This window comes from Phalacrocorax aristotelis, chromosome 3 (assembly GCF_949628215.1).
Source record: "Phalacrocorax aristotelis chromosome 3, bGulAri2.1, whole genome shotgun sequence".
NCBI lineage: Eukaryota > Metazoa > Chordata > Aves > Suliformes > Phalacrocoracidae > Phalacrocorax > Phalacrocorax aristotelis.
Window position 1 is genome coordinate 88,168,279 of NC_134278.1, and position 22,392 is coordinate 88,190,670.

Consider the following 22,392-nt stretch of genomic DNA (forward strand, 5'->3'; position numbering starts at 1 on the left):
ACATTCAGTTGGATTTATTTTTTTTAAGAGGCACATAAACTTTCCTGTTTGAGGGGATAAATCAATGACAAATTGTCTGATGTTGGTAAGAAACTTCCTCTGCTAGCAGATGATTCCAATACAGAGTTTCTTGTATTCTCTCCCTTTGAAGTATCTGGTACAGGCTGTGGTTAGAGACAGGATATCAGCCTGACGAACCCCAAAGACATTTACCCGTAGCTCAAAGTTCAGATGGTCACAAACAGCAGTTGTTCTGGTTAGAAAAAAGTATCACGCATTTGCTGTAAGTTCAAAAGCTCTCTGCTCAGCACCTGGATTTTCTGCTCTTTGTGCCGCATCTTTACAACCACTTCCTTCAGGAACTGGCCATAAAATGTGCTCTGATGGTGACAGCTCTTTAAACATTATGTATGTGAGTGGGTTTGAAAACACAGTCCTTTCAGGAGTGCGTCTTTGTTACAGGACCTTTTTCTCATGTGTGTTAGTACAGAGGCACCATTTCAGCCTTTTAATCTTTGATTGGAAATTCAACCTAATATTGGAAAGAACTGCTGCCAGCTCAAAACCCTGCAAGCTGTCACAAATGAGTGAAAGGTGGCTGGGGGAACGTCCCTGCCAATTTGTCACTTTTTAAGTCAAAACTGTTTAATCCTCCTAGATACCTTTTTTTCTTTTTCAAGCTGGTTTGTGAAGGTCCAAATGAATGAAACGACTTGGCAATTGGGCACAGGAACAAGGGTGATGAGCTAAGGTGCTAAGGTTAAAACTAGTTATTCTGGGGTCCCACAAAGCCCTTCCTCAGCTGTCAGCAGAACCCTCTCACTCCTCACTCACCCAGCTGTAACTCTGCAGGAACAGAAAGTGGCTCCCATTTCAAACACTGCCCTTTAAAGACAGAATTGGGAAGCTGGTGCACTGTGTAGGATAAGAAATCCCTTTTTATGGACTTAGGCTCTCATTGTACTGAGTGTCCCTTAGGAGAATGGGAGAGGGAGAAAACCATGGAAAGTTCACCTCAGGGAGTTGCCAGCGGAGGGGTTACTTTGAGTACCAAACCTCGAGATACTGGCATCCAAATCCTGCAGATCCCAGGAGACAAATCCTGGCTTCACTTGAGTGTATGGGATTTTTGCCACTGACTTCAGAGGAGTCAGGATTGTCCCCCAGAGAACTGGGGAATGCAATCTCCTGCCATTGAATGGCCTCTTCTTCTCCATCCTTCTCCCACCTGAGGCTGAATGGAGTCCATTTGTTTAAAGTCTAGGGAAGTACAAATGCAGCGAATGGCATTGCATCTGTGACGGGTGTTAGAGTTTTGAAATTGAATGTATGTGGTATTTCTTGCTACTTTTCTGACACATTGCAGCCCTTTGAACCTCTCTGCAAAGACAGGGGCATGTGTGAGGACTTTGCTCGCCCAGCAGCCTGCTCCAGGCCTGTGGCATTTCTGGCCACATGTGGAAGTACAACTATGTCTCAGCCCTGCGGCAGAGGGCAGGAACCATATCTAAACTGTGGTACTGGCATCATTGCAAAGGCTGCGTTGCTCTGGCCAAACGGTTTGCACCAAACCTCTCAATTTCAGGCAGATGAATGAATGCACAGACTCTCCAACTTGCCAAAATGCCCATGGTTCCCCCACAGCCCAGTCACTGGCCCCAGAGGAACAGAGCACTGACCATTCAGCACATAACCCTCAAGTCACAGGAAAGCAGGTAACTTCTCTGAGCAGAATACATCTCCCTGCTTCATCCTATTGCTATTTTGCTTTGTACTTTGGAAGCCTTCCCATTTCCGTGGCTGGCTCAACCACTTAATGGGGTTCCGGGTTTTTCCCCAAGATGAGGATATTCACCGAGGTCTATTCACTACGCGAACAGAGAAATCCTGCAGTGATACCCAATACTTGGGGCCACAGCACAGAAAACCCCTTTCATTGTTGCCAAGCCACCAGGGTCAGCCACACAGCTGGAGTTTCTCCTGTTTATTTGTTTATTTACAGGGTAACTATCACTTGGGTTTTTAGCTCATGTTGGTAATTTCAGATTTCTGCTCCAAAAGGACACGTGTGTGCACACACACACATATGTATGTGTATATACATTTCCTGCTTGGAAGCCTGAGCCACAGTTGGTCTGAACGCTCCTCTCAGAGGCACAGATCATCTGCCCTCCCTAGCAGGAATATATGGAAAATGCTGGGGGTACTTTAGCTTGAACATCAGGACCCATACCAATACATTACTGTGACACTGGGATCTTCATTTTAGGTATCCTTAAAAAAAAAAACCAAGGACTGTGTTTCTACTTATATTTAATATCTGTGATGAACCATATATCCTGCATCTGCATTCAGTCCTAGCTTCTACTGTCTTTTTTAGCTGCTCAGAGTTTTCTGAAATAAGTTTATTGGGATTTGCATTTTGCAATGTTCAGACTCATGACAAAATCAGCACAGTGCAGCTTCTTTTGGCTGCGCACATCAAAATGCTGTCTGCTTTAAGCTGTGGCCAGCACTTTTGCAAAATGTGGTTGAAAGTTATACTTTCTAACCTGGCTTTTATCATTGTTCTCAGGAAGTTGTAAAGAGTAAGCACTTTTAAAGTGAATCACTTGAGTTCAGTAGTTCTGGAACTGGGCTTTAAGGTTGGAAATGGCCCTCCAGGGCACAAGGACATTAATGCTTCAAATATTAGAAGTGTCTGAGCTTTTAGTTTCTGAATCAGGGTGCAGCTAAACATAATCTGAATACCGGAAATCTCAGATTAGAAAATAGGGTACATTTGGTAACATATCAGACTTGATACTTGAACATCAAGGATCTCACTGTTTGCACTGACAAACAGTCCCTGTTCTTTTTTTCTTAAGATTGAAATCTCGCATCAAGAGCTTAAACAGTTAATAAGCTAACATTGGCACAACACTGAAACAGCGAGATTAAGAGTGTGAAAATCAGAAAAATGGTTGCTCAAAGTGGTAAGCCTGGTACTAATCCTGTCAGTTCCCTTAAAACAGGTATTGGCCAATTTTGCAGCTCATCATGGCATAAACTTAGAAAATGCAGAAAAAGAAATGTCAGTTCATTCACTTTCTATATAATTAAGGATAATTAAGACTTCTAGATAAGAATTAAGTTTAAGGCTGTGTATGACTCTGTAATATTTTAGCCATCCCAAAGTATGCATTAATTCTAGGTCGCCCATGCAATGATATGTATTGTTAACATCAGCAATCCCCTTAGGTCATAACATGAATTCTATTAAGTCTGGAAAGACTTTGTCCTTTCCTTGCCACCTCAGAGTACACATCAGTGTGCAGAGCTGCGCTTGCACATACAGAGAGCTGGGGTGTATTACAGTCCTTGGAAACCTTTCTCTTTACAACCACCCAGAGTGCTGCTGTGAGAGCCTGTCTCACACGACATTAGGCAGCAGGCTTGAAATCTAGCAGAAGCCAAACTAAAGTCTGTCAACTCTTTCTAAATGAATTTACAAGTGGGGAATGGGGGAATGAGATGAATGGCATGGGATGGTTGCGCACAAGCGCAGGGAAGCAACTAAAAATATTTGTAGAGATCTAAGTACACCACCCCAAAAATACACACATACTTTCCACCATTTAAATATCTTGTCTCTGGGTGTAAGCCAAACATTTTTCTATTTATTTCCACATATGCCATCAAAATACTAAGGAATTTAATTGCCTAATTCAAAATGTTAAGAAAATACCAGAAGGCTGAACACCCTGGAAAAGGACAAGGTGTTAGGAGGATGTTAACTCATTTAGCAACGTGTGCTGAAGAAAGAAAAGCATTTCCGGTTGCTAGTGCTGCAAGTTCGCTACCAAATGATTTGTGAAAAAGGATGCATTTGGCCTGTATGAGAAGCCAAGTTCTGCCTGTGATAAGCATTGGATACACATGCAATGATACCTCTTGTTTCCAGGCATCTTGACAGCTACTTCAAATTTGCATTTCTAAGTGGAATTAGCAGAGAAAGGAAATTTACACATTCATTGCTGTTGGGCCAATTGGTTTGGTTTGTGCTTCATGCAGCGAGGCTCCTGTAGAAGCCCAAACCTCCCAGTTAATCTGCAGACAGAGCGACAGGAGAGATGACCTTTGGATGAAGATGGTGGTGGACGTGCTCAGGATACTTGTGCCACAGATTCTCCATGTGCCATTATGCAAGTCATTCAAACTCTCTTGGACTTACTCATTTTCACAACAGGGATAAGTCAGTTTTGCCTATTTGAATTACAACTCTCTGAGCAGAGTGAGAAACACTTTTTGTTACTGAGCAATTAAAGGTGGCCAGGTGAACCTTCCTCATGTGAAAATTCTGCTCTGGAGGTAACGCTGGGCAGCTGCAGTCATTCCTGAGAAATGCTTGACGCTGTTACTGTAGTGCCTTGCAGGAAAAGAGCTGTTGTAGCTGGAGAGACCCATGCTGGTTATCCTTCACAGTTGCCCTCCATTACCCCTGCAGTTCCTGACCTGATACTGCTTTTATGAGGAGACGCTTGTTGGAAGTATTTGTGTATTTCCTGAGTGAGCACAGCCAAGAAAATCCTCTCTTTGCCCTCTGTCTCCTCAGTTTCACAGGCTACAAGGAGGAAAGTTCACACAGGTGGGCCTGTTGTGACATTTCTGAACCCAAGGATGCCTCCCCAGGAGAAAGGCCTGGGAGTGTACTAGGTTGGCACTGCGGCCAAAGTGGGGAAAGGAGAGGCCGGGAGAGCCACTCTGACCCAGGCAATGGTAGCAGCATATTTAGTGTCAAGTCTTTTTGCTATAAAATGCCAAGCTGCATTTGTCAGTGCCTAAAACTCAGCCTGGGTGAAAGGACATTCTAAAATGGAATTTGTATTATATTTACTAGTGAAATATTTTTTTTAAAGACATAAAATATTCAACCTTGTTTCATATGGTTGCAAGCTCACATTTGTGTCCTCTCCAAACTCAATCTCCTTGACTGCATCTTGCCAAGAGGACAGTACCGATCCCTGATGATCAGCAGAAGTAAGCCTAGGACCTCTGCATTGATTAGGCTGCAGAATGCTGATTGCCTTTCACGGTGCCTTGTATCTTGGTAGTGTTTGCATTTACCACAGATCCAGGGTCCAGCTGTACCATTTACTGGTTCAGTTTAGAAATCTCTAGGTATAAACAATCCCTTTGATACAGATGAAAGCAAGAGGTCATTGCAGGCTGCAAGAAGATAAATGGCTTAGCCAGGTCTTCTGCAGGACACGCTGAATTTGAATGGATAGGGAACAGCACTGAAGTCTTCCTGCCATAATTAGTCAAGAGACTATGATGAAGAGGCTGTTGGAGTTGCTTTGTCATTGCTGCAGATGGAGCAAACACCAAGGCAGACCGAAGGAATTTGTGTGCAGCAAGAGTCCTCCTGAGCACACCACCTGACCCACTGTGCTTGTGCTTTTCATGAGGCCTGCAATTTTTTTTTAGTTTATAACAAATATACACATGTATCATAAATTTAAACAACAATCCATGTTTATATGAGCATATAATATTTCTAGAAATACATGAATACAAATATAAACCAATAAAAAGCAAACGTGGACTCAGGATGTCAGCAAGGCTGTGAAAAATTAAACTATTGACATTATTTATGCAACTGGCATGTCACTCTGTGTGCTGGGTGGGTGCAGATGACGCAAAGCACCGCTGCTGCAGGGAGCAAACCTTTTATCTGTGAAGGACATGTATAGTTTGGCACACGTGCTCTTTGCCTCCCCTCTTACAGGCCAGTCCAGGCAGCTTCATTATTCAGCAACAAAACAAGCAGCAGCACATAGTAAAAAGAAAGGAGCAACGGCTTGGTTGTATTATCACTTAACTACAGAAAAATAAAACCGGACTTTTCAGAAGCGTGTGGTGTTGACCTGACTAGCTCCCATTGGAAATAGCCATAAAAACTTAGATATACTCACTGGTTTTCCACCAGTTTCCTCAGTCCATTGGCTGAAGCCTGGTATCTATTTTAACTGGTTTATTCTTCTTCCATCTTCCATGTTAAACCTGTCCAAGCGGGGATGGCAGTCAGCCTCCCCAAGCATCTCTCCACAGCGGTGGCAGCACCCGGCCAGCCCTGCAAGCTCCCGCCACGTACCCTCATAAAGCAAGGTGGCCCTTGTTCAGCAGCGATGTCTGCCAGCCTTTCTCTCTGCTTTCCCCTTTTCTCTGGGCCCACTCTGCTTGGGTGAAAGAAAATAAAATAAACACCATCCCCACAGCGTATTTAACCCAGGCCAAAGCAGCACATGGGATGAGGGCCCAGGGAGAAGAGAAGGGAGAGCAGGAAGGGAGTGTTGGCCACTGTCATGGCTGCTGGGGCCTCCTGGGTCGCAGGCCGGGTTGCCCTGGGGGTGTCCTCCCCCAAAACGTGTGAAACACCTGAAAACCACCTAAAAAACATTTGAAAACACACCTGCCCCCATGCTCCGCACTGCATTTGGGTGAGTATTGCCCGTGCCTGAGCCTAGCAGCATTTGCCACCGAAAAATGTAAAATAAATCAATTTTTTTCCTCAGAAACCCTGGGGTCTTGGGGAGGTGGCTCAGGTGATGGCCGTGTCTTTCCTGGCACCGTTTTGTTTTCCCTTCATTTTCCACCCAGCTGAATAACAATAAACAGTGTCATTTTGATATGATGTATTTATATTTACATGGTACATTTTAAAGCAATAGCTACACTGATCATACATATTAGAAACAATAAAAAAAGAAGTTAAGAACTAAAATGTACATCATACACTTGTATATATATTTTTTTTTACACAGAGGTAAAAAGGCTTATAAAAATCAATACAACAGGGTTTTAACTTTTAGTATATAGATACAATAATGATGAGGCTTCAGGCACTTTAATTTGTTAACGTGAGCAATAGCTTGGAAAAAAAAAACCAATAACCCAAAAAAACCTTTCCACAACAGAAAAAAAAATTTGGTTAATGTTTTGTTACCACAGATACAAAAATAAAATCTGAATAATTTCTCTCAAATGATTGATGTCAGTATTGCAAAGCTGACTGGGAGAACGCTACACACTGTTCAGCAGCAGTGTGGAAATTAAGGAGAAATATTTACAAAAAAACACCCATTTCTATCATTGTGCCCTTACACCACTGCCTTCACAAACCAAATAACACACGCAGCAAAATCTACAAGTATTACAAAAACCCAAGAGAAGAGGGAGGAAGGAGGAGGGAAAGAAAAAAATTTTTAAAAAGGGATTTTTTTTTTAAAAAACCAAACACCTTTATTTCCAGACATACAGGAAGGCTTGGAGTATGTCTAACTTTACTTAAATAAATAGGGGCACTTCAAGACTGGACAAACAGCTGTAAGATCTTTTTGTAGTGTTGTGCTTTATAGAGAGAAGATCTTACAGATATTTGTTTACATGAAACAACTTTGAGAACAGAAATAAAAGGAAAAGGTTGTTCCATTAATTTTTTTTTTTTCGAGGCTGGCTTGATGTTTACTAGACACCATTGAGAGATTTGTCAACTGCTTTTAGGCACAAAATATTTATGTTTCATTCAGCAAACCCAGACACATCACCCAGAGTGTAACACTCCATCCCTTTTCCACTATCATTCTTTTTTTTTCCCAACTGAAAAAATCCCCAGCAACTGCTACGAATTAAGCCTACCGAACTCTATAGTGTATAAGCACATTGCATACTTAATACATGGTTGACTAAAAAGCTGTGATTAACTCTTAGAGGAACCGTTGGGACATTCCACCAAGAAAGAATGGCAAGTGTTCCTTTTACATTTATTTGGCAAATTAATAAAATAAAAAAAATTCCTCTCTTTTAAGACTGATGTCAATGTGCAATAGAGGGAGGGAAAGGACATGCGCCCACTGGCAATTTACTGCAGAAAGAAATTATGGCAGGAACAGCAGTGCCAGCTTTGACAAGCCAATCCCTAGCTGCCTCAAAGTATTCAGATTGTACTATGCTAGTTAGAGCTCACTGCGCTAAATCATTTTTTTTAATAAAAATTATTTGGCTATTCCTTGTAATATATTAGAAAAATACTCTTTTTCCAAGCTAATTACAAGCCTTGTACACAAGACAACATGACATTAAAAAAAAAATTAATCTTATTCTGCTGTATGCACCTTATGCATCCACTTGATAAATCTGGGTGGTGAACTGGGGAGGAGAAAAGCCAGGGAGATGCTTCGGTCTGGCTCCTGCAAAGACTCACATGCTTAATCCAACACACATACTCACAGAAACACCGGTTGCATGTGCAATACGTCGAGACATATGTAAGCATCTGGAGGATTGGGATCACAGGTCAGAAAATAGAAGAGGTGGTTAACATCCTGGCTTTGATTTCAAATACCTGTTTAGAGTGCTAAATGTAGTTTCTACTGTGGATGCGTATGTTCTCATGCTCGTGTATTATACAGAAAAAAACCCAAACAAATATGATTTTTCCATATAATCCACCACTTAATGCAGCATTTCCCCAGAATTGCCATAATAGTGCTTTTGACATTGCATTGTTAGCAATTCTTTGCATAACAACAATTTTCCTCATCTGGAACCTTAGTGTTTTATTCACAGATCATTACATGGCTGGCTAATGAAAAAGTTCCCTTTCTTCTGGGCAGAACTCTGAAAACACAGTTTTATTTTTCCAATGTTATTTAGGGAAAAAAGAAAACCCTAAAATTTAAGTTTCCCTTTCAAGTAGTGGTCTGAAATGGTTACAGGTAAGCAGAACTACCAGATTCTCAATGGTTATGTGACTATGGTAACTGAGCCTTGCTTTCTGTTCACAGAGCTTTATGAACAGAGAAATAATTTAAGATGTTTGCTGAAGGAAATGACGATGGACTCTAGAAGAGAAACTGCAGCTTAGATGGCTAGTTTGGCTTTGAAAAACAGAACAAAAAACCCAAAGAAAACCAGTGACAGAAATACTGTGTTGTGGTACAAGTTTGTTACTAGCACACCTTCTATACAGACACAATAACTTGATGGCAAGTTAAAATATCTTCTAAGTGAGATTTCATTCACTACACCACCCCATTTCTAGAAATGCCAAAGCTTGCTAACACGCTGATGGTACCACACAAGCGAAGGCAAGACAGACACAACCCGGAGATGTTCTAAAATCCACCACCATTTAAAGCAGTTCTTCTCAAACTCATTTTAACTGGAAAAAAAAAAAATATAAACATGTACAAGACAGTCTGTTTTGATTACAGATTAATAATACAAAAGTCTATGCTGTAGATTAGTTAGTTAGAACACTTGATGAGCAAATCAATGCAGTGTGAGCCCCAGACAACTGAATGTAAAGTGATCCAAACTGGTGATTTCTGGATGCTGTTGGGCACAGTGGCTGCATCAAAATGAGTGATCTCAATGCTCCAAAACCAACGTGTTCCTTGAACTACAGGAAAAACGTAACACTTCGAATACATCTGTAGTCATCCAGCAGCTTTGTGTTTTCCACCACAGCACCTGCACATGATCCCACAGTGGTAACAAGCCCGAAGCGGCAAGTAACAGCACATACATGGAGCAATGAAAGACAAGGCGATAAGGGCCATCCACCGGAGGCAAAACATTTCATCACTGGTGTCGCACGAGCAAGGATCTGTATAGTCTCCTTCTGGATCGGACATACAGTGATAGAGCATAGTGTCTGCGCACCACATACAGCTCACTCGATGGATGCATGTCTTGACGCGGTCTGGAGCATCCTGGCATTGACCCCGTTTGTTCTCTTCATGGTTGAACATGTCCCTGCAGTACACGCACCGTGACCTCTCACCATCTTCCTTCCGCCTGGGCTTGAATTTGACAGGTTGAGTCTTTATCACAGCACCCTTGATATCCTCACCCAGGTCAAAGTCTGAGTTGTCTACATAAGGATAAGTGTATTCATGTTTTGAGGCCTCACTTTTGGCAAAGCGTACGTAGGAGTCCATATCATCAGGATCAAAGTTCTTTCCTCGTGCTGGGGCATGGCGATAGTCCTCATATCCGGTCATCCAAATCTTTTCCCGAGGATTGATGCGCACTATCTCCTCATCATCATCTGGGAAGTTGACGTGCCGGTAGGATCGTGGTACTGACTGTGGAAGTAGGGAGAGAGATGAAGAGGGAGAAAAGATAAACAAGCTCACTTTGTTATCAGCAGTCGCTGTCTCCTTGCTTAGTGAAAAGTCAATATTTAACAATTTTGTCTTTCGTTCTTTGTTCACCCTTCACCATGACCCATCACAGAGTTTCAGCCTTTGGCTCAGGAGTGAGTACAACTGTCACAGGCCATTGTAGGTGCATGTGGTACAACGTAACATGTTAAATCACAGTGTAGGCTCCCCCTTTTTTTATTTTAATAATTGGAAGGCATTTAAAACTAACTGAGAAGGAAAGGGGGAGAAAAGAAGAGGGGAGTCTTTCGGGGATGTGGGGGGAAAACCAAACACCAGTCTTAGCTACGGCAGACACAGCCCTTTAGGTGGCAACACTAGGAAGAAACCTTACTTGTTCTAGATGGTAGTGGTCAGAGCTATAATGGTCGTGAATGTGTCCACGAGTGCAAATTCTTCGATGTTCGCAGGATGCAGGAGAAGCCAGAGTTCGCACAGGCTGTTCCCTTTTTTGAGAGGAGTTAGAGGAGCTATCTGTAGCGTTCTGTTTTAAATGGAAAGGGGGGAGAAAAATTGTCATACATTCAGCTGTTACTGCGCGCAGTATTAAAATATATTAAGAGATATTTTGCCACTCACTGTCTTCATCCACACCTGCAACACTGGTAACACCTGACAGCAGGCAGCTTCATAAAGTTTCACATAAATACTTAAGAGAGGCAGATCTGTTGCCAGGCCATAAAAGCTGTCGCCGCACACATGGAAAAATAATATGCCACAGCCTACCTGTGACATATTCACCAACACCACTAGAATTTGCTTGGCATGTTATTTGTTATACTGGGCATCGAAGGATGATGAGTGTTCATGCTAGAAGCTACCTCTGAAGAGCAAAGCTAAGTTCTGTTAAATGATGCAATTGTGTAAGTCCTGCAGGCAGACTCAGACAGAGCATATGTGTGCCCAGGCTGTACCCCACTAGTTACCCAGGCTACAAAAATACTGGCAATTTTTGTTAACCTGCTGGCATCCCATTAAGCCAAAAACTCCTTTACACGTTCTTCTCCAAACACTCACCAAATTCCAGTTCATCATGGGCTACGTGAATAATCAGCTTTCCTTTAAAAACTTCAGGGTTTTTTTTTTCCTCATTTTGTCACTAATCTCTAATGTGCAATGAATGCTACTTGTGTTTTTATACATTCCTGGCTCATGGCGAGTGCTTTCTTTGGGTTAATTAGTTACATCATTATACAACAACGATCATGAAAGGGTGAAATATCATGCAATAACATGCTGTTGCCAATACCTGCAGCTTCTTAACATACATATTTCTCCTCCTGGAGAAATACACAGTGGTGGACCAGTGTTAGCCATCCTCTCTCCATAGCCCTTCCTTGGATAAAGCAGTTTCCATACAATTTCTAGACATTCAGGATTTTGCCCATTAATTCTTTTCACAGATCAGTTGGGGTTTTTCATATTACCATGAATATCAGAGGACAGCTGTTAAATGTACTAACAGATCAAGAGCAGGAAAAAGAGCCTCCATGCACAACAATCAGAACTGTAACACTGCACGTGCCTAAAATACTGGTGCTTTGAACTAAGAAAAATATCCATCCCTCTCCAATTAACAAGCTGTGCTGCACCTAAGACGAGTCCAAGGGAAAAGTTTTGATTTGCCACAACACTTGTATCGGTAGTGGGAGAAGACTGGTTTTACCTGAAAAACCTACTCTCCTTGTCAAGAATGCACTCTCTAAATATTATTTTCCAATGAATCTAACTAGACACGTCTCTTACTCTAAGAATACAAGAACGCTCATTGTGGATATTTGTTTATTCTGAAAACAACGCTCTGCAAGGCTCTGTGCAAATGTGAGCACACCTTAAAGCATTACAACACAAAATAGAGGTTGATCCTCTTTAACCAGTATAGCACTTAAAAGCACTGAAATCCCACCTTACTTTGTTGAAAGCAAATATACAGATCTGTTTGCAGTGTGACGTAAAGCCAGGCCGGGTTATCTGAGAGGTACAACAAGCAGGATGAATTTTAAATGGCTGACCCACCTATTAGGAATAGGCTTTTAATGCATGTGATTGTTTTGGTGGCCTTTTTTTTTTTGTTAAACAACTACCTAGAAGCAGAACAACTCTTAAGATAGTTAACACCACCTCTAAAATGTAACTGCACTGATATTCAGCCTCTTTTTAAGAAGTGATTTCATCAGTCCAGTCTTCAGAACTTATTCGACAAAGGCACTTCAAATCTGGGGTTTACACCCTTCAAAGCTAATTCCTGTGTCTGTAACTTTAGGTCCTACAATATCTAGCACATTTTGGGGACATTTGAAAAGAAAACAAGCAGCTTCTACACGCAAGCACTTCATAATAACATTAAGCTTTCAACCTATTTGGAAAACCTGAGAAGAGTTAGGATTTGATTACAACAGCCACCTCATACAAGTGCCTTTTTGCAGACTCAGATGCCAGGCTGTAATTTAAGCTTCTCAGAACAACAGAAAGGCACACACCCCATAGTCTGGGCAGTCTCAGACTGCAGCATGCTCTCAAAGTTAAACTTTGACTGGCATGAACCAAAAAGGAGGCAGGGCCTTAACATGGTGCTGTACCAGCCAGTAGGACCCTTCAGTTTCACTGGAACTGTGGCTGAGCCCTGCTGGGACAAGCCTTTCGTGGATACACTCTGAAAACATCATGAGTGCTCATGGTCAAAATAACGAGGCCTGGGAAAATTACCCAACTGGAGGAGATTGCACATCCTGGCCCGCAATTCCCTCACCCTCCTAGATGAAAATAAAAATCCCAAACTGGATATAACTGCTTGATAATCTCAGCAGGGCAGCTGGGAGCTATAACCGGCCCTCCAAGCAGCGTGCTCTTTGCTGCCTCTCGGGGAAGGCAGTATTTCTGCAATAGGCGATTGGAAAAGAGGCTGTAGTGATTTTTATCTTGCCCGATTCTTATCTACCCTTGCCTTGCTCCACACCTTATTCTCCTTCAGGCCCGGCAGGGCAACCGAGCCTCTCCTCCACATGTGTTGACATGGCTACAAAACCTGTTTGCAGCATACCACAGAGGCTGCAGCTCTGGCCTCTACTTTCACCTTATTAAAAATTGCTGCATTTTCACGTTCAATGTCCTCAGATTAGAGGGGCAGTTTGCCAACACAAACACTTAGTCTAAGCGTCCAGAAAGGGAGAAAGCAGGCTATCAGAGACTAGGTCTCTGCTCACTCATCCGTAAAAAAGTTCATGCTGCTTCCTAGTTGGTGACACTAAAGGCGACTGGTTGACAAACGTGGTGTCTGCAGGGTTACCTTGCTGACCATTGGCTGGGGTAAGCACTGCTACTTTCCAACAAGGTCCCCCATCAAAGCTTCAAACTTCTGTAGGAGAAGAGAGAAGTCGCTTGACATGTAGGAATAAATGGTTTGAAGATGGGGGAAAAAAAGGTAGAAAACACCCTCCTTCCAAGCAGATCACCAGTGAATCCCACAGGCTCCTCACCCTCACCAGTACTGGTGCGCATACTCATCAATGATCTGAAGACAGAGATGAACAAGATGACACAGTTTTCTGATGAAACTTAACTCAAGCGAGTAAAAATGAAAACTGACCCTGAAAACTTGCTTAAGAATCTCATAATGCTGAGAGATTGAATGTAAAAAAAAAAAAAGTTACCCCTAAAGTGCAAAGTCACAGAAACACCTTGATCTGATTTGTACAATGATGCACTCTGAGCTAGCCATCGCTGCTCAGGAAAGAGGTCTTGGGGTTAAAACAGACAGTGACAGTGTCAGCTTGGTGGCTCAGCAACAGATTAAAACCAAACAAGCAAAAAAAGCAGCATCAACAAAGATCATCAAGACATTCCATGCATCTGCTGTGCTACCCCAATCTCTGTGGTTCTGGCCCCCCCCTCCATCCTGTGTCAATAAGGGTATTTCCACCATGGCAAGCTCACAGAGCATGGTCAGAACAACTGAGGGCATGGGACAGCTTCTTGACAACAGCTAACTAAATAGCCTGGGTCTTTCCACCCTGGATAAGAGATGCTGGAAGGGACCACAAAGACAGGAAGAGTAGTCTACTGAATCGTGAGTCCCATGGGAACATGAGTAGGAAGAGACTATTCTTCTGGTATCCTGCAGAAGAAAAGATCGTGAGGTATCCGCTGGAAGAGGCTCAGATAAGGCTCAGACAGAAGGAGGTACTTCTGACAGAGCCCACAGTTAAAACATGGTTCAAGAAGCCATATGGAAACCCTCTGAAGAGAGTAAGTGACCGAGGATCAAAGGCACAGTGATGCTCAGGCCTTCAAAAGCGTACCTTTCTCTCAGTTACCACTCCTCTGGGACTGAACCTGGACTTGGTGATCGGTGAAAATCAGGCACGTTCTCAAAGAAAAGGCATTCTCATCTTCAGCCAAGTGGCTCTATGAACACATGATGGCAAAACTTTATCAGTGATGGAAGCAGGGAGCAACTTCTGTCTCCACAACAAGACTGGGTCTTGGCTGGGATTTTCTACTAAGAGCATAGCAGTGAAGATTTTGGGAAGGATGGTGGAGGGAGGAGACATGAGTTGCAGGTCACCCAAATACAACACGCTTGCCTACAGGAATACATCCAGAAAGGATGTGGTCTCCAGAGCCAGCCTATTTCACCAATAAAAAAACATGTCCCAAACCATCGAGCCACCAGTCAGTCAGAGAAACACTGTCTTCCTCTAAAGCCTGTTGAAACCAGTCCAGCTCCAGTATTTGTTTTTGAGGGGAAACTATTGAAAACATGCCCAGTAGCCACATAAGAGAAATGAACCCAAAACTAAAGTTGCTGGAACAGGGAGTCCGGTAAGAAACTCTGTTTCAACACGCTCTCAAATGCTCAATTAAAGAAATTTGTGCAGCATATACTAGAGCTTTGTGATTGCTATGGCGGTCGTGAAGTCTTGTGGTTTCACTGCTTGGATAACAAAATCATTAATCATGACCATAGTAGAAATTTTATAAAACCCATACAACACATTTCCTTTCGCAAGCGAGCTGTACGTATCTGAGTGAGCACACATACTGCATGTTTGATATGGCTGCTCTGAGAAACGACACTGGGCTTCTACATGCAAATGATTGCACTGTGATCATTTAAAAAAAAAACAAGTGTCCTTCTTTCCCCCTCAGACTTTCAGAGGTGACTCATTAAATTAAAAAAACCTAATCATTAGTAAAGAAGATTATGGTAATGATTTACTGCTGTTTACTTCTCATTGAAATGGATTTGTTACACAAGAACGGCTGGCTAATCAGGTGCCTAAGTAATATTCTGAGATAAGTATCTATCATAAAAACCAATGAGAAAAAGAAGCCTGCTCCTGCTCCTGAACTGGACTGACCACCTTGCCACTAGTGGCTTTACAGAATAGTTTCACCCCGTGTGATGCAACATCCAAGGGTGACTACAAAAAAGAAGAAATATTATCTCAGAATTATGAAGCAATGCAATCTGTGGCAGCTTGTCAGAAATCGATTGCCAGGGGGAAATTATGGAGCTCTGTCACTTGTAACTTCCAGAAGTGCTCTCAGCCAGCTAAAGCATTTGCAAGTTTGCTGTCAAAAATAATTGTGTGTCAAGCAAGACAAGATGATTTTTTTTTCCCTCCAGGATTTTAATGGTTTCATGAGGTGGGGAGGACAAGGGGGAGTAGAAGTATCATGATGATAAACAAGTAGTTTCACAAGTAATGGTCCTAAAGGAATCAAAAACCCATGTCAGCCTGGCTGTTTCAAAGCACAAGCCCTCTATAAGATGACCAGCTCTCTACTGCCACGCTCTGCTTTGCTCACTTCACACTGCTGGGCAAGCTCGCTCACTGCATCACCCATATCTGAGGGGGACTGTCAGCACGCAGCACAGACATACAGACCTTGGTGGGGGCTCAAGGTCTCATCTTTACCACGGCAGCCTTCTGCAACAGCCAAACCTCCTTGCAGAGGCTCTTGTGTTCACTTCGGGAAGCCTGGACACATTAAAAAAGAGCCCATCGCCATCTCGTCATCTGAGAAGACATCCTCGCCATCCCCAGGACAGGAAACCCAGCTCCCTTACCAACTCACAGCCTGAAGATGAGCCTGGAAAAATGACAGCCAGCAAGCTACATCCTCCCCCAGGCAGTAGCCTGACCACCTCTGGCTTAAGGCTGCACGATGAGCTCCTGGAGGCAACCAGAGCCCTTTGTGTGCTCTGCCTAGGTGCGATCCCTTGGGAGCTCTGGCACAAGCCAGCTCTTCTTCACTTGGCTCTTTCATTTGCTGCAATAAGGGAAAACACAGCTGTGCTATCAATACAGAAAGGAAAAATGATAAAGTTGGTGAAACGGTACAGCAAGCGAGCAATACTGAGCTAAGCACCAATCTGAAGTTTATCTGCAGAGCCTCCGCTGCTTATGAACTTCACAAAGAGGAAGTTTGAGAGTTATTTCGGATGCATGGCAAAGAAACTTCCACCTTTCCAAAGAAATTAAGATAAAATACAGTCTCCAAGAACTCCCTCAGCTTAATCTTGCCAGAACAAGTACTTCCTTTCCCCTCCAGCTTTTTTTTTTTAAGCCTAAAGAGATATAGCACTTTTGAAATTCACAGAGAGGGGAACAGCAAAAGTCCTAATTTTTGTCTCAAAACACATTTTTCTTTCTATTCAAGAAAACTAGAAAAGGAAACAGTTGACATTTTCCATCCACCCTAAGTGTGCCCTGTATACTCAGGACAGCCCACTTCAAAGGGGGCTTAGATTATCTAAGTATTAGGAAAAACGTTCAGTGTGAAAAATCTTTTAAGATTTGAGACTCCTGTCTCCTGAGCACAAGCTTTTAATTTGTCATGACAAGGTAAAGCCACGGAAGAAAATGCCTTTGTCAAATTTCTGTTTGTTTCCTATCACTGAAGACAAGACAAAAGTTGTATTGAAGAAAATCAGTTCCATACATTTTTGTAGATGTTGTGACACACTCATCCACTGAGGACCACTAGAGCTGAATCTAGTTCTATTCCCTAGCAAAGGCTGAAGGAAAAGCTTCATGTTAGATCGTATTCCAGTACAGTTCAAAGACAAACTGGCTGTATACAACCATTACAATAAGCATGGATTCAGATTTTTCTATAACCAGAACATGACTATAATTTCTCAAATGTTTGGACTCTTTCCTAGTCATCTCTTACACAAATACTAATATAAAGTGCAGAAAGCTAGCTAGTTTTACTGGTACCTTTTTTTATTTTTTTTTTTGTAGTTATAGCTTTTAGTGCCAGAAAGATGCTGGTGGCTGTGCTGCCTTAAGTCAGCAAAACTTACAGAACATTTACAAGGATTCGGTGCACAAGATCATCTCCGTTAAACTAATGCTAAACCCGATTCTGGCATCATTGGTCAGTTCTGCACGGACCACAGATGTGGCGTCATGGCTCGCTTCAAGGAGTAAAAAGAATATTTGAGAATCAGACATGGCTAAATGATGTGACAAACACTCAGATGTGGTAAGGGGGAAACCTCAGTGAGATTTTCCTGTTTCGCTACTTGCCAGTGTTACGAGGCGTCAGACGCATCTATGCAAACACAGGCATTTGAACAGATAAAAAAAGAAATGCCTGCAAAACTCAGAGGAGGGCTGGAGACAGTACCCCATTTTGCTCAGACTCAGCCCAGGACCAGAGGCTGTGAGAGGGTCCACACAGCATTTCCTTCCCACATGATACCCCTCGCCTTGCCCTTACTGCACCACTGGGCTAGAGCACCACTTCAATGGAAGGAGAAGTCTGTGCATCAGGTACTCACAAAGGAAAACCAGCATGTTGTAAGGGGGAAAAAAAACCCAAACCACAAGCCCCAGTTACTGGGGCTGCTCCGCAGGCAGCACAGCAATCCCACAGCACAGTGGTAAGAGTGGGACGGCTCTGCCTACCCATGAGGTGCTCATGTCCTCACCAATCTGGAGACCCTCTCCTTGCCAGGACTCCTATGTTTCCTTCTTCATTCCTGTAACTCCCCCTTGCTGTGGCCTGATTGGGTTTCTCCACGCTGAGATGAGCTACATCGCTTCAGTGGCATCTTTTTTCCTAAACTTGAGAACTGTTTAAACCAACCACTTGCTTAAAACCACCTAGGGACAGAGACAGGCTTTTTCTTTTTGCATAAAGGGCTCTGTTAATCTGTTTATGCCTTGGAAATGACATCTTGGTGTAGATTACGGCATTGTCGGGATGATCAGCTGCCCAATATTTGTGTTCATACAGCTCTGCAAAGATTAGCAAAGCCTCCCTCCTCTAACAAGTAATATCAGCCACATTACCACAGCTGTCCCCTGCTAAGGCCATGAGAGATGGCCACCGAGGTCTGTACGACTATGGGGAGGTGACGGTCCCTGCTTCCTCCTCCCACCAGTCTCATCACCTGCTCTGTCCACATGCTTGGGTGGACAACCATAGGAAACCAGCCCAAAATAATTTTTGTATCAGCTCCCTGACCCCAGCTGACCACCTGTACAGGCTTGTGCCCCGATGGCACAGGAGGGTCTCCAGGCAAAGCAGGGGGCAGAGACAGGGGTGTGTGCAGAGGGACATGGGTGCCACCTCCTCTTTAAAGTCTTCTGTTTTTGACCCACTTGTCATCAGCAGAGCTGCAATTAATTTTTAAAGCACTAGCTCCTAATTTTAAGGTGCTAACAGGGAACTGTGCACATCCAATGCTGCTGAAAAGCTTTCCTTTTGGAAGATGGGTAGGGATGCTAGGAAATAAAGAAGCAAAGCTCAGCCAGAGGGTGTTGAAGTCTGGACACACACAGGGGATGGCAAGAGCCTGCGCTGCTGCTGAGTGCAGCCGAGAACAGATGGCTCCACATAACTCACCACTGAACTGCAGCTCTTCAATACAGAAATTTCCAAGGCAGGGGGAGGAGAAAAATGCTAATGAAAATTTGATTAGCTAAGCTAAAAGAATCAGTGCACCTAATCCATCATTAATATCTCTGCTACGTAGAAATTCAACACTTCAGCCTTTAAATTCAGCAGCATGCTCCTCCTATGTAATATAGCAGGTTACAAATGGAGGGGGAAAAACCAGTTAAATGCAAACTTCCCACAGCAGACTGATACGATATTTTAAGAAGTCAGTTAGGGGTCATTTATTCACACAGTTAAGAGCATCCATGTTATTTTAGCTGGAATTCATCACCAAAATAGAATCCAACAGCTGATGCAAACTTTTAAAATACCCTCTTCACATGCACTGCAAATATGTCAGGCTCCACTTAAAAATGCAATGGTACTTATTTACTTCTGCCTTTCCTTCTCCTTTTGCAGACAGAACCAGAGACAGATGAACTGCTTCCTATAATCACTTTTGATTTAATTTTCATAAAATATTTACGAGACATGGCAAGCAGACCCTTGGCAAAACACATTAGGCAGGTGAGGGAAGGAAACAGGGCTATTTAGATGCAGTTGTTTATAATGCATTTCTGTGCTGGGCAGAGGTCCGTTTTGAGCTCCCTGAACTCATGTATCATATATTCTATTGTTCGTCCTGAGTTACTACCAAACACATTCCTGGGGGTGAGGGGGAGTACCATCCTGAGGTATTTTGTCAGTAAGAGGTTTGGGGTTTTTTTTGAAAGGGGTGAAAGGGGGATCCTACCACTTTAAAGGAAAATCATTCTTGAAGCCTTATGTAAAAGCACATTTCATTATTTAGCTTTACCAAACTCCTCCTTTTCCTTTCCAAACTCTCCAAATAAAGAAACCCCAAACAAACAAAAAACCTATTTGCAAGGATGCAACCAAATTATGGTTAAACTAGCAAAAGTTGGGTACACACTCCAAGAGGCTTGAGCTCTGTGGTTCCCTCACCCCTCCCCTTTTCTACCTGTTACATGGGTCAAGAAATTCCAACCAGATTTGCCAGTGTTTAAACAGCACGTGGAAATTATAGGCTCTTTCATGAAGAGCAGGGCAACATGGTCATTTGCCCTGCAGTTCTGACTCAGTCCCCTTCATGTCACTGCCAAGATGGATGCTCCAGTGCTGCACCAGGAGCCAAAAGCTTTACCCCTCTAAATTATGCAGAGAGGCTGGGGCCGAGCAAGGTTTGCCCGTTCCAGGCCCGCATCCCTCCAGCTCCACCAGCACTGCTGGGTTTCATGCTGGGTGGCAATTCCCTAATCCTTTCTACCGCAGCGCGGGAAGTTGTCAATCATTGCTCTGTCCCCCAGCCAAGGCTGCCTCTTTCTAACTGTGTTTACACCCCGCACAGGCTCCGCTCTGCCTGTCACCTTCAGAGGCAGTGCCCAGGGCCAGGCAAGACACCCCAAATCTGGCCAACATCCCCGGTGCCTCCTACCACAGGTGCTCTGGGACAAAGCCTTTTGTTCAAACACAGCAGCAGGAGAGATTGCAGCTTACAAATATAGCTGCTTGCTGAAACCAACTTCCTTAGGTTGCATATTAAAGTAACAGAAAAGGCAATTTTCTGTATTTGCAAAATTTTCAAGCACCCTGCGGCCAAACAAGAACTATACACTTCAAAGGCTAACTGCATAGCCCAGATTAAAGAAGGAGCCTAGTGGCAAACTATAGCAATATCAATTATGTATTTCAAGGCAAGGTCATAACATCTGGCCAAAACACACACCCATCAACACTGCCTCAGCTATCCTGTCGTCTCCTTGTCTCCATCAAAGGATGAATTTGGCAGTGGCAACATGAATAGTGCCTCAGCTATCCTGTCGTCTCCTTGTCTCCATCAAAGGATGAATTTGGCAGTGGCAACATGAAGGAGGAAAATGACATTAATACTAAGCCAGGCTCAGCCACGTGTGCAAGAACCACCTTATTTGTACCATTGGCACAAGCACAGCTAAGGTCTGCAGTGAAGCTGTCTTGCAGAAGGTGGTGTATCCATGGCCGGGGGTATGCGGCGAATTTCATGCAGCACGATGAATATTAGCAGGGTGGCGGACATTTTTTGCCGCCCGCTTAGCCGATCACTCTTACAGTTTCCCTTGAGCCAGCACTTCTGCTTCTCCAGCCCTACAGCGAGCTGGCTCGAGGAGCTAAACCACCGGAAGAGTATTCACTTTCTTTTATAGGGCTAGCTTTTGGTTCACTTCCCCAGGCTGGCTCAGCATGGGGTCAGCTATGCTGGTAAAAGGGGGACAGCAGGAGCTCCTCTCCGCTCCGGTGGCTCTCAGCAGCTGAGGCTGAGGACACATCAGTCCAGTTGCATCCTCGACTGTGGTTTCACACATGGTGCTAAAATAACCCCTGCAACCTCACTTCTGCTCCCCCACGCCAGCTCCGCTTTTGGCACGGCTGGGCTGCAAAAGCAAGGTGGGGGGGAACTGAGCTGGCTGCAAAATAACTTGCTTTTCACAGACATCTTGCCTCAAATCAGGTCCCCCTTACATAATGCTGAAGAAATGCCTGGGGAACCACAGCTGAACAAAAGCAAGGCCAAAATGAGAAGATCACAAACCCAGCCTGCGAAGCTCCATTGACAAGCTGAGGTAGGCAAAACCGCCGTGCTGCAAACACAGAAAAGACGAGCTGTACTTGCAAACACTCCTCCTGGCTGACTGAGGGCAAGGGATCAGAGCTATGCAAGGGAAACAGCAAGGACCACGGTGGCTGCTTTTGGGGAGAAACAGAAAATCCCACCTTCAGCAAGGGGTCCCAGGGATGGCTTTGTTGGCAGCCAGCAATTTGGGCTCTACCTCTGGATGCTTAGCCCCTGCATCCCACCTTTATCTGGGCTGCTGCTGTTGCCTGTGGGGCCACATGCTAAGTCCAACTAGTAAGCTGATCCAGGTTAAAAAAAAAATCCTTTAAAAAAAAGTAAAGAAAAAAATCTCTTCCCCCCTCCATTTTGCTGTATGTTAAGAAAGAGCAATTTCATCTTGGCTATGTTTTGTTTCTGACACATTTGTGCCTTAAGCACACAAATGCACTAAAAGCATTCAGCTCCAGCTGAATTAAAAGGGAACAGGCTCATAAACAGCTTCACACTTTAACTCATCACATAGTTTAAGTACATTACTACACAGCCAAATTATTTTTTTCGGAAGACAAGCATGCAGCTAGCTGACTGCAAGTGTGAAATGGTGCTACAACACACGCAGATCACAAATTAATCAGCTAGAAATTACAGCTAGGGAGGCACTGGTCAATT

The 22,392-nt window shown here is 43.5% G+C and overlaps 1 protein-coding gene across 2 annotated transcripts in view; it reads right to left on the reverse strand.

Annotated features, from left to right (window-relative positions):
• Positions 1–6,662: 6,662 nt before the first annotated feature.
• Positions 6,663–22,392, reverse strand: part of SPRED2 (sprouty related EVH1 domain containing 2) — a 66,492-nt gene continuing 50,762 nt past the window's right edge. For both annotated transcript variants that reach the window (XM_075088394.1, XM_075088395.1), the window contains exons 5-6: positions 10,546–10,695; positions 6,663–10,133 (exon numbers count right to left, since the gene is read on the reverse strand). In XM_075088394.1, the coding sequence (XP_074944495.1) occupies positions 9,483–10,133; positions 10,546–10,695 (801 nt within the window). In that variant the 3' untranslated portion in view covers positions 6,663–9,482. The remainder of the gene's footprint in view (positions 10,134–10,545; positions 10,696–22,392) is intronic.